Source organism: Phalacrocorax carbo, chromosome 1 (assembly GCF_963921805.1).
Source record: "Phalacrocorax carbo chromosome 1, bPhaCar2.1, whole genome shotgun sequence".
NCBI classification, from domain to species: Eukaryota; Metazoa; Chordata; class Aves; order Suliformes; family Phalacrocoracidae; genus Phalacrocorax; species Phalacrocorax carbo.
The window spans coordinates 66,182,940-66,195,661 of NC_087513.1; the positions used below are offsets into that span (position 1 = coordinate 66,182,940).

The 12,722-nt window shown below is 36.3% G+C and overlaps 1 protein-coding gene across 7 annotated transcripts in view; it reads right to left on the reverse strand.

Annotated features, from left to right (window-relative positions):
* The window catches only part of DNM1L (dynamin 1 like), a 41,948-nt gene that overhangs the window by 12,167 nt on the left and 17,059 nt on the right, over positions 1 to 12,722 (reverse strand). For 4 of the 7 annotated variants that reach the window (XR_010373885.1, XM_064457667.1, XM_064457690.1 and 1 more), the window contains exons 3-15: positions 12,333 to 12,371; positions 11,109 to 11,155; positions 9,939 to 10,010; positions 9,286 to 9,372; positions 8,321 to 8,483; positions 6,253 to 6,373; positions 5,502 to 5,633; positions 5,002 to 5,208; positions 4,681 to 4,801; positions 3,147 to 3,302; positions 2,949 to 3,038; positions 1,862 to 1,954; positions 247 to 303 (exon numbers count right to left, since the gene is read on the reverse strand). Coding sequence is in view for 6 of the 7 variants with exons in the window: in XM_064457667.1 (XP_064313737.1) it covers positions 247 to 303; positions 1,862 to 1,954; positions 2,949 to 3,038; positions 3,147 to 3,302; positions 4,681 to 4,801; positions 5,002 to 5,208; positions 5,502 to 5,633; positions 6,253 to 6,373; positions 8,321 to 8,483; positions 9,286 to 9,372; positions 9,939 to 10,010; positions 11,109 to 11,155; positions 12,333 to 12,371 (1,385 nt within the window). In the remaining variant the exon portion in view is untranslated. The remainder of the gene's footprint in view (positions 1 to 246; positions 304 to 1,861; positions 1,955 to 2,948; positions 3,039 to 3,146; positions 3,303 to 4,680; positions 4,802 to 5,001; positions 5,209 to 5,501; positions 5,634 to 6,252; positions 6,374 to 8,320; positions 8,484 to 9,285; positions 9,373 to 9,938; positions 10,011 to 11,108; positions 11,156 to 12,332; positions 12,372 to 12,722) is intronic. The other 3 variants (XM_064457700.1, XM_064457680.1, XM_064457718.1) reach the window with 1 other exon arrangement.

Here is a 12,722-nt window from a genome sequence, read left to right on the forward strand (position 1 = left end):
ATGTAATTTTCTATGCAAGTCTTCAGAAATCCCATATTTAAAACCTGCCAAAAATTGCAGCTTTGGAAGAAGAAAATAACATTCCACTTCTATCTTATGAAATTGAAAGAAAACAGTCAATACCTGCAAGCTCCCAAGCTTATCAAAGTGGGGCAGCATGTATATCAAAGTCTCCAATACTTAGATTGGATCAAAGGAGAATGCATTAAACTTTACATGAATAAATAAATATCAACATTTACTTACCTTGTCTCGTGGCACAGTAGAAGGCAGCTCCCGGGCTAACCTGTTACGCCTTTGTTCCTTTAAAAACAATCCAGCAAGACCTCAATTATGTATTACTCTGTATCAACACATATGCAAGATTGATATTTTACAGATGACTTACATTTGAGACACAAAAATTAGTAATTTCATCCCATCCAGTATCATGTAGTCATAGTATGATCCTATGAAAACCGCCATTATTTGGGTAAAACTACTCTGATTACCTGGTCAAAAGTAAATTCTCAATATAAAAACTTCTGCAAAACTTTTTCCAGCACACTCCATAATCAAAACTAGAGCCTTTGAAAAAAACAAGATCAAGGCTACGGTTTGGCCCAGCATAGATACCCTACATCCCTCATTAAGTTTTAAATCTTCAGAGTAATTTAAAAGGATTTGATTCTGTGGTCAGCTGGGTTAACTATGATTAGCCCAAAAGGAAGAAGGAGGCGGCAGAATTCACTTTATAGCAAAATAAAATTTGAAGCAATCAGGACAAAGATTGATCTGATTTTTCTTGAAATTAAGAAGTGAATAAGGATAAGATATTTTACATGCTTTGTTTCTTCAAAAATTTCCATGTCCTGTTCAGGAAAATGTTGGGAAAGAACTAGTTTAAGTAACACATGATAATACAACGTCATATGTTCAACTTCACAAAGTCCTAATTTTTGTACTCGCTGCAGTTTGCACACACATTGTTTCTGAACTAGATTCAAGAGCAGTCTACCAAGGCAAATTCAGTTGCATATCCAGCTAATACAAAGTTTATGTATAGAAGAAAGTAGAAGGTTATAACTAAAGAGCAGAAATGGTAACCTAAGCATTTGAAAAAAGAACACTCCTGTGAAAGAATGTGTTGGATAAGCAGAGGAACATGAAAATATTAGTGAGCTCTTAGCCAGATGGATGAAGTACTGCAACAAAATCAGATTGCAAGAAAGAACTGAGCGGATCCCTTGTAAAACAATGGCTTCTATAGGATGATGACAGCAATAAGTATTATCAATCAAAGCTGGGCTTGAAAAACAGACTACTGCAATTGTAAAAGTCTTATAGGAGATTGATGGAGAAAATTGTCTTAGGGAGGCTGAAGCATTGGAACACAGACATTCAAGAAAAATGCCGAAAGGAAGCAGAAATTAGAACCTGGATAGAGGAAACAGTACTTGTGTCATCTTTTCATAAGTAAGAGGAATATTATAGCTATTGGTAGATTCTGTCAGAGGTAAAATCCAGTTATTTCAACGTTAAAGAGTACTTCGCTACTACCTAAAGTTTCTCTTCCAAAAATTGCATTTAATAGCAATACTCAATTAGGTGTCCATCTTATTTTCCAGACAGAAATACCAGCAAAATTGTTTTCAGTGAAGTATCAACTGCTGTTCCTGAATGCAGTATGCAATATAAATCTAACAAATCAACAGATCACAGGAGTTTACACCGCATTTGTAATATATCACATTTCTGTACTTCAGAAGTGTAGAACAGTGCTTCTATGAAATAAATGGAAGCATTTGTTCTTCTATGATTTATTTAGGCTCTCACTTAAAGGAGTCAAAAGACTTTTTAAGATGATGTATTTTTTTCTTACCTCTATGTTGTTATTCATTAAACCACAGGCATCAGCAAAGTCTGGATGTTTGGTATTGATATAAGCTAACTCAATGGCCACTAGATTATGAACCTGCAATGCAACATCATTCACAGATCAAAAATTCAGTGAGTATATCTAATGCTAGCGAAGCAGTGCCCTACACTGCTAGGAAGTGTAGCCTAACTATCTATAGCAAAAAGACTGTTCTTAGTGCCCCAAAGACATTACAGTTCTGATCCAGAAGGCAAGAAGATAACTCCTTCAGTCATTGTGATACATTCAAACCTTCAGCCGTTTTGGGCGTTGCATCAGTTTAACTTGTTAGCTTCATCAAGTTAACCCCTCTCCAGCAATAAATAAACAGAACTCAGCAATTGAATGAGTGTAAGCTATACAGTAATGAAGTGAGCTAGAGAGTCACCTGTCAGCCACAAGCCACATACAACATTTGAACCAGTGAGAGACAGCTCACTATGGGGGACAGCGAGCATACAAAACAATTCTTGCTTTTTACATCAAACATACACAGGGTCGATAACTGAAACACTTTGTTTCCCCTCTGATAAGCAACCCAAAGCAGACTTTTATATTAAAACATATTTACTCAAAGCTAGAAGTTGAATTTTTAGTTCTCACTAGCTAAAGGGCATTACAAGCAAAATCACCATTTTGTATTGATTTTCTCTCTGAAACACACAAAAGGACTATAATTTAGTTTTCATCATTGCACCCCAAGCTCTACAGTAAATGCACAGCTTCTGTTACAAAGGAAAAAAATATACCTATATCAGAATGACTAAAGAGGTTAAATCCCAGTTTTAGTAAAATTCTTCTTGGGAAATTGAAACATAGGAGATAATAAGCTGAGGGGTGTTCCTCCCACCCTTTTGGTTTTTATGTTTCTATGTTCTAATATAGAAGTTTCAAACCATGTAGATATGAAGTACCTAGCTATTTAAAGGATTCTTAACTTACACGTGTTAATAATTTGAGTTCCTGACATTACAGAGTAAACAGAAGCATCAAGAAAGACTCCAGAAAACACATACTTTTTCCAACAAAATTATAGCAGATGGAAAATTACCATTTCATTTGTGACAGGAAGTCTTCTACGCAGAAGACAAGTTACTACTTCAACTATGGCATCATGCAATTTAGGAAACCTCAATAATTCCTAAAAACAAAACAAAAATTTACTGATGAGACTTCCAGAATTTTTTAGGGAAGTGAAGGATAAAAAGCTCAGTAATTACAAACATAATTCTAAACCAGGTATTTTTACCTGTGTACTGTAGTTACTACAATGCTGGATAATCCGCTGCATTTCTTCATGAACCAGCTCCACACAGCGCAAGCTAGGCTCTTCTAAACGTTTGATTTGCCTTTTTACCAGCAATTCAAATGAAACTTCAGGAACAAACAAGGCAGGACGGGGACCCTAGTTCAAAAGGAGGAAAAAAGCTGTTAAATTTTGTATTAAAACTGTATGCATTTCTAAGAAGTCGTAGCTGATGAAGCCCAGAATAAATCAGGTCACAGTGCTCACACCCAAAAGAACAGTCAGAACAGGTCTTAAGAGTAAAATATGTTACAAGCATATTAAAATATAAAAGCTGTAAAATATAAACTTATTACCTTTAAGACAAACTGTGTTAAATAATGATTAACCAGCACCCTTATAGAATCTTGAATATTTCTACCTACTAATGTCACTCTAGGCCTACAACTATGAACGATTCTTGTCACATTTGTGGATCCAAGTTTAAATTACATTTATTATAAAGGCAAAGACATTCTTCTCCTGACTTCAAAGAGAAAAGTTACCATTATTTGTTTGACAGTTCTGGGCATACAATTCTTACTGCAAGGTAGGTGGGTTTGCTGTTATGCATAATTGTAACACAGTGTCACTGATTTACAGCGTTTAGGATAATTTCATTTATGACCATACAGACCAATGCTTAGCTATATGGAAAACATTTACCTGAAGTTTCCTTTTTTTTTTTTAAATTAAATGAGCTTTAGAAACTCAAAAATGTGATATGTCACGTAAAACCAAAACATCTCTCATGTTACTAAATACTGTTTTACATTTTACATTTACAGAATGATAAGTGCATGCACACAGATCATTGCTGCAGAGTACCTAATGCGCTCCAAGTTTGAGTAATTATTGACCGTGCAGAAACCCGTCTGTCCACACCCAACAGAACACAGTACAAAAGCAGGCTTACATGTTTGACATCCAAAGTCAAGCTCTATGGAGTGAACATTCTATATACTGCAAGATTTAGAAGTGAACTTACTCTGTTAATCCTTAGCGACGCCAATTCCCGTATTCACAAGAAACCCAGTCTGTCATGTAAACACTGAACCACTGAAGAGTTGCGTCCCTTATGTAGAATTAAAATATCTGAATGTGTCCTAGCCCATACATCTCAGACTAAGCCTTCAAAACTAACAGAAGTGCTTAATGTAAAATGAATGCAAAGGCAGCCTTCCACCACCATTTCTGTAATACCCAATAGCTTCAGCATAGGGTTGCCAAAGCTGGGCCTGAGGTTTACTGTTATTTACAGGTGGAAATAATGACATGTAAGCATTCACCTTAAATTCATTCCATTCAGGATAATGGCTGCAAATTTGGATATTGTAATATTTCCACTTAAAATATCAAAAAGCAGGATTCAGCCTCTTCCTATGAACTCATTCAGCTGAGATAATTAATTCACAGGACTGAAGGAGCACAAATTTGTTGAAACCGTGTCTTTGAATCCAATATATAGCAACAACACTTGGAAATACAGAACACTCACAGTAGCATTTCTAATGGCAGTCAGAATATCGATTGTGTTAAGGCCACCCAGTGGGTCAACAGATTCTAAAGTTCTTCCAAAGGTCTCATGAAAAATGTAACAGATTCTGGCTCCACCACATCTGAAAGAATAAAGTAACAACTGAAGTAGCAAACAAGAAAAAAAAGCTCTCATTGCAAACACTTTTTACAATGACTTGGATTCAAACATCTTTGAGTAGGTTATGCTCTAGCATAGTACTACTGCTAATGAAAGCCAGCAGGAGCCACTGGGTCAATCTAACTGCTCGGCCAATATTCTAGAAAACCATTTGGTACTTACAGCTCTGAAGTCTCTATGTATTTCGCTGTTCCTTCAATAGTGTTACAATACTCTGTGGCAAATTTGGTAATAAGCTGCAATAAAGTGGCACTTTTGTCCTCAACAGGTTCCCCATAGCTGTTTAGTAGAGACTGGTACTGAGCAGCTAAAACATTGATTCTGGTTTTCAGTTCTGGCAAGCAATCTCTGATATGATGCATCAGTAGTCTAAAAATAGAAAACAGTCCCTCATTAGAAGGGGGGAAAAGTTTCAGCGTTATCACCTCCATCAAAACAGAGAAGAGACAGAAGTTCAAAGAAAAACATTTACTCAGGAAAATTACAGTAAATTCAGAAACTGAATTTGTTACATTAACAAAAAAAATCTGGTTGGTTCCACAGCACCAAAAGAGAAAGGAAAGGTAAAAATAAATGTTTACACATATTTCTAACACACCAATTTGTATCTTAAAGTACCTTCAAAAGCACACATTTGTTTTATTTTACATAGTATGTAATACCTGTTCAGTGTTCTAGCAAGATATTTGGTTCCATTTCGATTGGCTAGGGAAGGATACTTCTTTTGAAGAAAACCATACTCATCACGAATGGAATCGGCTACACTCTTCTTATTGTTAATATCCAACTGACTCCTGAAGTTAAAAGACAGAGTTACACACTAGTTAATGTATGTGAAGTAAAAATAATTTACACTTCTGCTTTTCTTGACAGGACGTCTAACAGCAGGTTTTTGCTTCACACACATAACAACTTCCTTGGGCAATAAAGGGTTTAATTTGTTTTTCCATGCAGCATAGTAAACGTGTCAGTATGGGTAGCAGCTCTACACAGATTAAGCGACGCTTTTATCAAAACTACGTGAGATTTGACCTAGCTAATGCAAAAAATAAAGTGAACAGCACAACAGCCATATGCCGTTAGCACTAATATATACAAGATCTGTACTGGATCAGCGCTAATATGAACAGCTGACCAGAAACGTCCATCAAGCTAAAACACAAGAGCAGAAAGAAGTGACACTACAGCTCTTTTAGACGTGCCCCTACTCCTCTCTGAATTAGCAGTTGGCTGAGTGGAAGAACAGACAGGCTTATCAAAAGTGACCAACAAGCTTCTCACTTGCTTATTCAGAAGCTTATTTCAACACCAAGCCACCTTATCCTTAAAACCACATTTGTGGTTAAAAAAAGCAAAAAGCATTACTTCATATTAACACAGTTTTAAAAATAGTGTCAATGGGCCCAGACAGACCTGTTCACTACTCCGATGATGCCAAGTTTGACTGGAATCACTCTTCCCATAAGCACATCCATAGCATCAGTGCCAGCATCCATGAGATCCAGCTTTGTGATAACAGCAAGGGTTCTTCGACCTACCAGAAGGAAGATTCACTCACAGGGACATTTTGTTTTGATCAGGGTAGCTAAAACTCACCATTCAAAAAGTTCCTCAGACAGATGCATGAAGTTTAATACTGCAAACCAGCAAAGACTAGTGCAAGAACGTGTGGTATTAGTTTATCTGGAGCGCCTTATTAACAGGAGTATAAAGAAAGTATTTGGCAGGTACTGCTCCCCACACAGATCTGGTTGAAGAAAAAGGTTCAGGCACTGTGCAGTTTGAAATTTTACTCATTACTGATTACAACAAATATTTTTGTATATTACATGAGGCTAGAGGTGTTACTAAGCATTTGTGCAGAAGATTAAGCAAGGCAGGCAAGGGACTCACAAGTGCAAGTGGACTGAACGTATTTCTAGCATATATGTGAGACCAGACGTAATGGCAATCTGTTTGGAACTAAATTTGAAATACCACTACCCACTGGAGAAGCTGCTAAAGGAGGGAAGGTGTCCACTTCCAGCGTAGTGCATCAAATACATAGCTGAAAGCCCCAAGAGACTGAATAGCTTGAAATCCATCCACTGAAGAAGTTTTAGGGGATTTAATTTTGCTAATGAAACATTTTTATTGAATATATGACTGAATGTTTTCCGAATTAAAACTAAGCTTCATATTGGAGACTGGAAGAAAAAAGTGACCTAAATTGATTGAATAGGTAAATATTGCACATCTAAACAGGTAAGCTAACATGCACAGGATTTGTCTGGGACCTTAATATTTCCTGGGCTCTTGGGTCTGAAAAAATGCAGTAAGAATTTTTTCTTTAAGATATAACACACAGAGTCCAAAAATAAACCAGTACCTCAGCAAAAACAGTAGGTTCTTGGCTCCTGAAACTTTCAGATGAATGCAAGTCAGAGAGCCTACCTACTGTAGTACTTCAAGTTCTCATTACATACCATTATTCCTACAGAACTTGCAACATGAGCTGCCACTCCAGACCTTTAAAGTTTAGATTTCTGGGAAGTGATCCAGCAGTCACAGCTGACCATTTTTACAGCAGTACATTAACAGGAAAGGGCCTGCTGCCTTAAACGAGGACAATTTGACTGAGAAGACTGCCAGAAGAGGTTCTTCCTTGAGGTTACATGGCTGTGGAACCCATAAAAGCTTTGGCAGACAGGCCAAAGCAGACTTGGAGTTTGAAAACAATCCAGAAATGTTACACTTTATGGGAAGTGAGGGTAAAGCACAGCAACACTAAATTTCAGCCTAATTCCAGTATACCTGTTTTCCAAGTATACTCTTCCATATTCTTTCAAATCACACAGTGCCATTTATTAGTCAGTGGTACGGATAGCACTTTCCGTAAACAAGAAGCAGGCACCCAGCAGCTTCAGATCTGTTTCAAAGTCATTAGGTAAATATAAAATTATAATCCTCTTTTTAGATTAAATCAAATCAGTCATTTCTGTCACATAAATGCAGGGCACCAAAATGCATACTGACAGTATATATTAATTTTAGTGGCTTTTAGTAAGAATAACAGCTAGATAATCAGTTACTAGTTGCAGGATGGCATATTTTCCCTACTAAAAGAAACAGCATGGACAATAAAGCATGAAGCCTTCCTAACACACCACTGTAAACTAGTAAAAAAATCTCAAAGCGCACAACATTCTGTAATGCCGTTTTGCTGCTCTGGAAACAGGAGTGGCTCCTATGACTACTACAATAGTTATTTGGCCTGTTCATAAGCCACAAATCTGTCACATATTAATTCATCACAGCATTCTCTGAGTTGCAGAGACTGCAGCAGGAAGTCTTTAAGCAAATATAATAATTGTGTTTTCTAGGAAATGCAGTGACATTTGGTTTTCTTACTACTTTTTGCCCAAATGACTTCAGTTTTATTTTAGGATTTAATTTAAAAAAAGAAGTTGAATTACAGGATCAGGTTGTTCTTGCTGCTTACCATCTGGATCCACCTCCCGTGCAATTTTAAGTGCTTCTGAAGTGGCCATGTCTGTGTTAGCAGCTGTGACTGCCAGAATAATTGAATTTGGGTTGCTGATGAATTGAAGGATCAGCTCTCTTATTTGAAGTTCAATGTCCTTAGGCTGATCACCAACAGGCACCTAGAGAAAAAACAAAGTAGAACTGATCAAAATGGTATATTTATGCCTGCGTTAGTCCACTCATTGGAAGTTCACACCCTATACCAAGGTATAAGAAAGTTTTCTAGCCTTTTCCTTCCCCCTTCATAAACAAACAGAAAGAAAATGAAGATCCTGAAAGGTATAAAAAGCAAAAACATTCTTACAGAAATAAGAATCAATTCAAATTATTTACTACTGCTTTCAAGAAGACGTGATATCCAAGAACCACTTGCACAACTGGAAAAGTGGGGTGTATATGTGTGCATAGGCAGGGAAAGAAGTCATCTTGTCATCTTCGTGCCACATGAAACTATTCAATATAAAACCTGAACAAGCAGGACCTGAACATTCCTTCTAGTGTGTCCTCACTTTATACAACTTCTTACAAGAAATACACAGAGCAACTTATGGAGAAGCAAGGGGGAAAACTTTTTCAAACTTGTCAACTACCCATCTACCTGCAGGTACAACTTTGAAACTTCAAGTGCTACCTCTTCTATTAAGAAGAACATGCAGCCTACACAACATTCCAATCCCTCAGTTGTATACAGAAAGGGGAGAAACTTAAGCAAGTCTACCTCTTACAACAGCGAAGAGCAGCAGAAACCCAAATCTTACACCAGAAGATGGTGACATCTCAAATTTATATAACCAACTACTACTTAACCTGAGGGAATGTGCTTAACTAACAATACAGAATAATGCCAAAGAGTGAACGCACACTCCTTGTTTCAAAATACACTGTTCACAGCAACTCAGAAGGGAGCATTTGGCATCTTACCTTTGTCATTCCAGGTAAATCCACAAGAGTCAGATTTACAACGTTAGATGAAAAAATCTTAAGATGAATAGGTTCAGGACTGATCCCCTAGAAATATAATAACAAAAATTAATCACTGTCCTGTATTATTTAAACGCAACCTTTTAGAAAGCCAAATGCTGTAGTTTCATACTAGAAAGGCTGTCTTCCATCAGACACCTTCCAACTATGTGGTGAGGAAAAAAAGCCAGCCACATCTGTCAACCAATTTTTTTGTCTTTGTAAACAGCCCTCTTTTCCCCCCTCAATATAATGCATAAAAGCTTTTATGTATCAGTGATTATATAGAAATGCAAGAATAGAATACTCAGTTATATAATTACACATAAAGCCACGTATGTGGAAAAATGGAAGCAAGTTTAAGTCAAAGTTCACTTTTTGCACTATTATTACGGAAGCTTTGAAGTAAAGCAACAGCAATTCTCTGCATTTTCTTTTAGCTGAAGTCATTTATCTCATGAACACAGTGAAAAAATCTCAAGACAGCAAGCAGCATTACTGTGCTCTTCACTGAAATAGTTCAATGCTTTTCACTTCTTGCTGCCAAAACTGTTTAAGAAAGGTTTAACCTTGCTAATCTATTGGAAGACAAAGATGGATAGTACAACATTTACCTTATTATTTCCTGAAATCCTCTCTGTTTCATTTTCTATTTCCTGACGAATTTCATCAAAATCTGTATAGATCTGAAGTATGGAAGAAAAAAAAAATCATTTAGAAACCAAAGACAGCATCCACTTACCCAATAGCAAAATAATGCTCTCTTCTCCAAGAGACAGTAAGTATAAAGATGGTGAGAAAAAAAAAAACTACTGTTAGACCTTAATCTAATGCTAAGAGCAACCATCAGTGCTAAAAGTTACAGAAATTGGAATCTTGGTGTTTAATCTGTTGATTTATACTGTGAGCTGGCAGTTTTTTAGCACTTATTACGCCATCGATGTCACATAAGGCATAAAATAAGCGTTCACCTAAAGAGAATTTCAATCAATTCCATTTCTAATCTAGTTGCAATCCTTTGAAGTTAATAAACAACATGTAGCCTGAACCTGTCCTCATCTCAAACAGGACAAAGAACACAAAGAACAAGGACAGAGTTTCGTTTCAAAATCTTTCCACTCTTGTCAAAACTATTCTCCTTCCACCAATCTAACATAAGTTAGCACAAAGCTACCCTTCCATAGGTTCCTTCTGCACTCCTTTCTAGCTTTCCTTAAATTTCTAGCACTGCCTAGAAGGTGAGGAAAACAGTTTGAAGTAATAAACACTTAAATAATTAATCTGCCAACAAAAAGATTGCTTTTTTCAAGCAAAGAATTAAGCTTTGACTCTCTTATTGAAGTCCGAGGTCATCTCAGTTTCTGCTTCTCATCCACAATGCCCATTAGGCTTTTCCTTTCTTTTCACAGCTTTCCAATAGACCTCTGAAGTAGTCAATTCTTGAGTGGACTGAAATGACTTGTGATTATATACTTGTCTTTGCAGTGTCCATTCCAATTTTGCCAATGCACAAAAAAAAACACCACAAAGGATTAAGATAAATAACTCAGCAGACTCAGTGACCCACACAACAGACAACCACTGATGAACTTTGTCTTGAATTTAAAAGATTGTTTTCAGAAGTTTTCTGCTACTCAAAAGCAAAACAGAAAATCCTCAATACTCTGGCACATAGTATAGGAGGTAGAATAATCTTTTTTGGAAAGGCAAGGGAAGAGATATGGAATTAAGTATATATATGATAGCATATTTATGCCACTGCTACTCCATCAGAGTAAACATACCTTATTTTTGGTGTGAAGAAATTTACCCCACTCTTCAGCATCTATCTCTGAAAACAAATAATTGATACATGAGAAAGAGAAAGCAGATGTTTTTGTGACATCTTTCCAAGACCCTGCTTGTTGAAAATGACAATGTGATTTTTTTTTTCAAGCAGCAAGAAAAAAATTAGTCTGCTTTCTACTGTTAGATATGAAATAGTTAAGCACAAATACAGTTACGATTCTGCTTATTTGAACAATGCATCTCATTACTCTTTTTAATTTGCCTCTCTTACTCAAGGTCCACCTTCTTAATTGTGAGCGAGCCAATCAGCTATCCTAGCATTTTTCAGAAATGGTCTAGTCCATTAAATATCAGCTTGCAACAGAAAACAAAATAATTACTAGCAATAGCTTAAAAAACCTGAAAAAATATCAGCTAATAGCATCTTTTCTTTTACCATGCAAGTGATAATCAAATTACAGCTGAAAGAAAAAGTTAGAAAAACCTGTAGAACCAAAACCAAGCAAACAGAAAATATGTAGGAAATCTACATAGCAATGAAGTTTTAGGAAAACATGTCTCTTCCCAAATCTGTCAAGGACCAAACATCTTAACTCTTGTCAGTCACCACTGATGTCCGGAATTACCTGGGGTCTATTCAAGAGCAGTTCCAGGAACAGCAAAGGAGGTTTTATCAATTCCTGCTTTGTAGCGCAGGCAGCAGTTTGGAGTCACACTGTGAGATACTCACACTTCTACAACTAGGTTTCCAAGTATTAGTGATAAGTTCCATTTCAAATTTCTCGTTTGTGGCCATTTCCCCTCTGCTCCCTGATACAGCAATCTACTCTAGAAGAACAGCCTACAAGAAATCTGGCCATTTGGCAAAATTGCTCACCTACAATCAAGTCATCTTTCAAAACATTTTTTCCTCTCAAGACACTGATCAATAAAGATTTTTTTTAAAAGGATTTGGGAATTAGGAGTGCAGGAAATTCTATGAAGCAGCAATGGCATAGAAGAAAAGCAAAAATCATCTCATTCTAATGCAACAAGGTCAGAAAACTAAAAAAAAAACCAAAAATCAACCAGCTCACAAGACTCAGCAAAATAATCGTTCAACACAGTAGCCAAAGTGTAGAAGTGTAATCAACAATAAAGTGACATGAAATGTATGTAGTTTAGTGTATATAAGCATGCACTTTATGCATAGGGAGAAAATGCAAGTGGATAAAGGCAACCTTTAGAAAGGTGTCTTGGATTTTTCCATGTAGCAGGGTCTGCAGTTAAAGAGAAACAGTATTGAATGATATTTAAAATTTTTAATCATATTTAATATAGCATTTTATTAACTTTCAGTACAAGCTTGTATTAAAGATTACAAATGCATGCAGAGATGTGCATGCTATTATACTATTGATGAGAATGTGTAACGTATTAACAATATACACAGAAATAAGATCTTAACACTGATAAATGATGCATATTAATCAGATATTTTATATGACAGTTTACTTGATGATGACTTTATTATTGCTGTTCATCTAATTTCAACAGCCCGCAATATTTTTATCTGAGAACAGAAAACAGCACGATTACATTCCGCGAAGCTGAACCTTTTTGGTGAAATA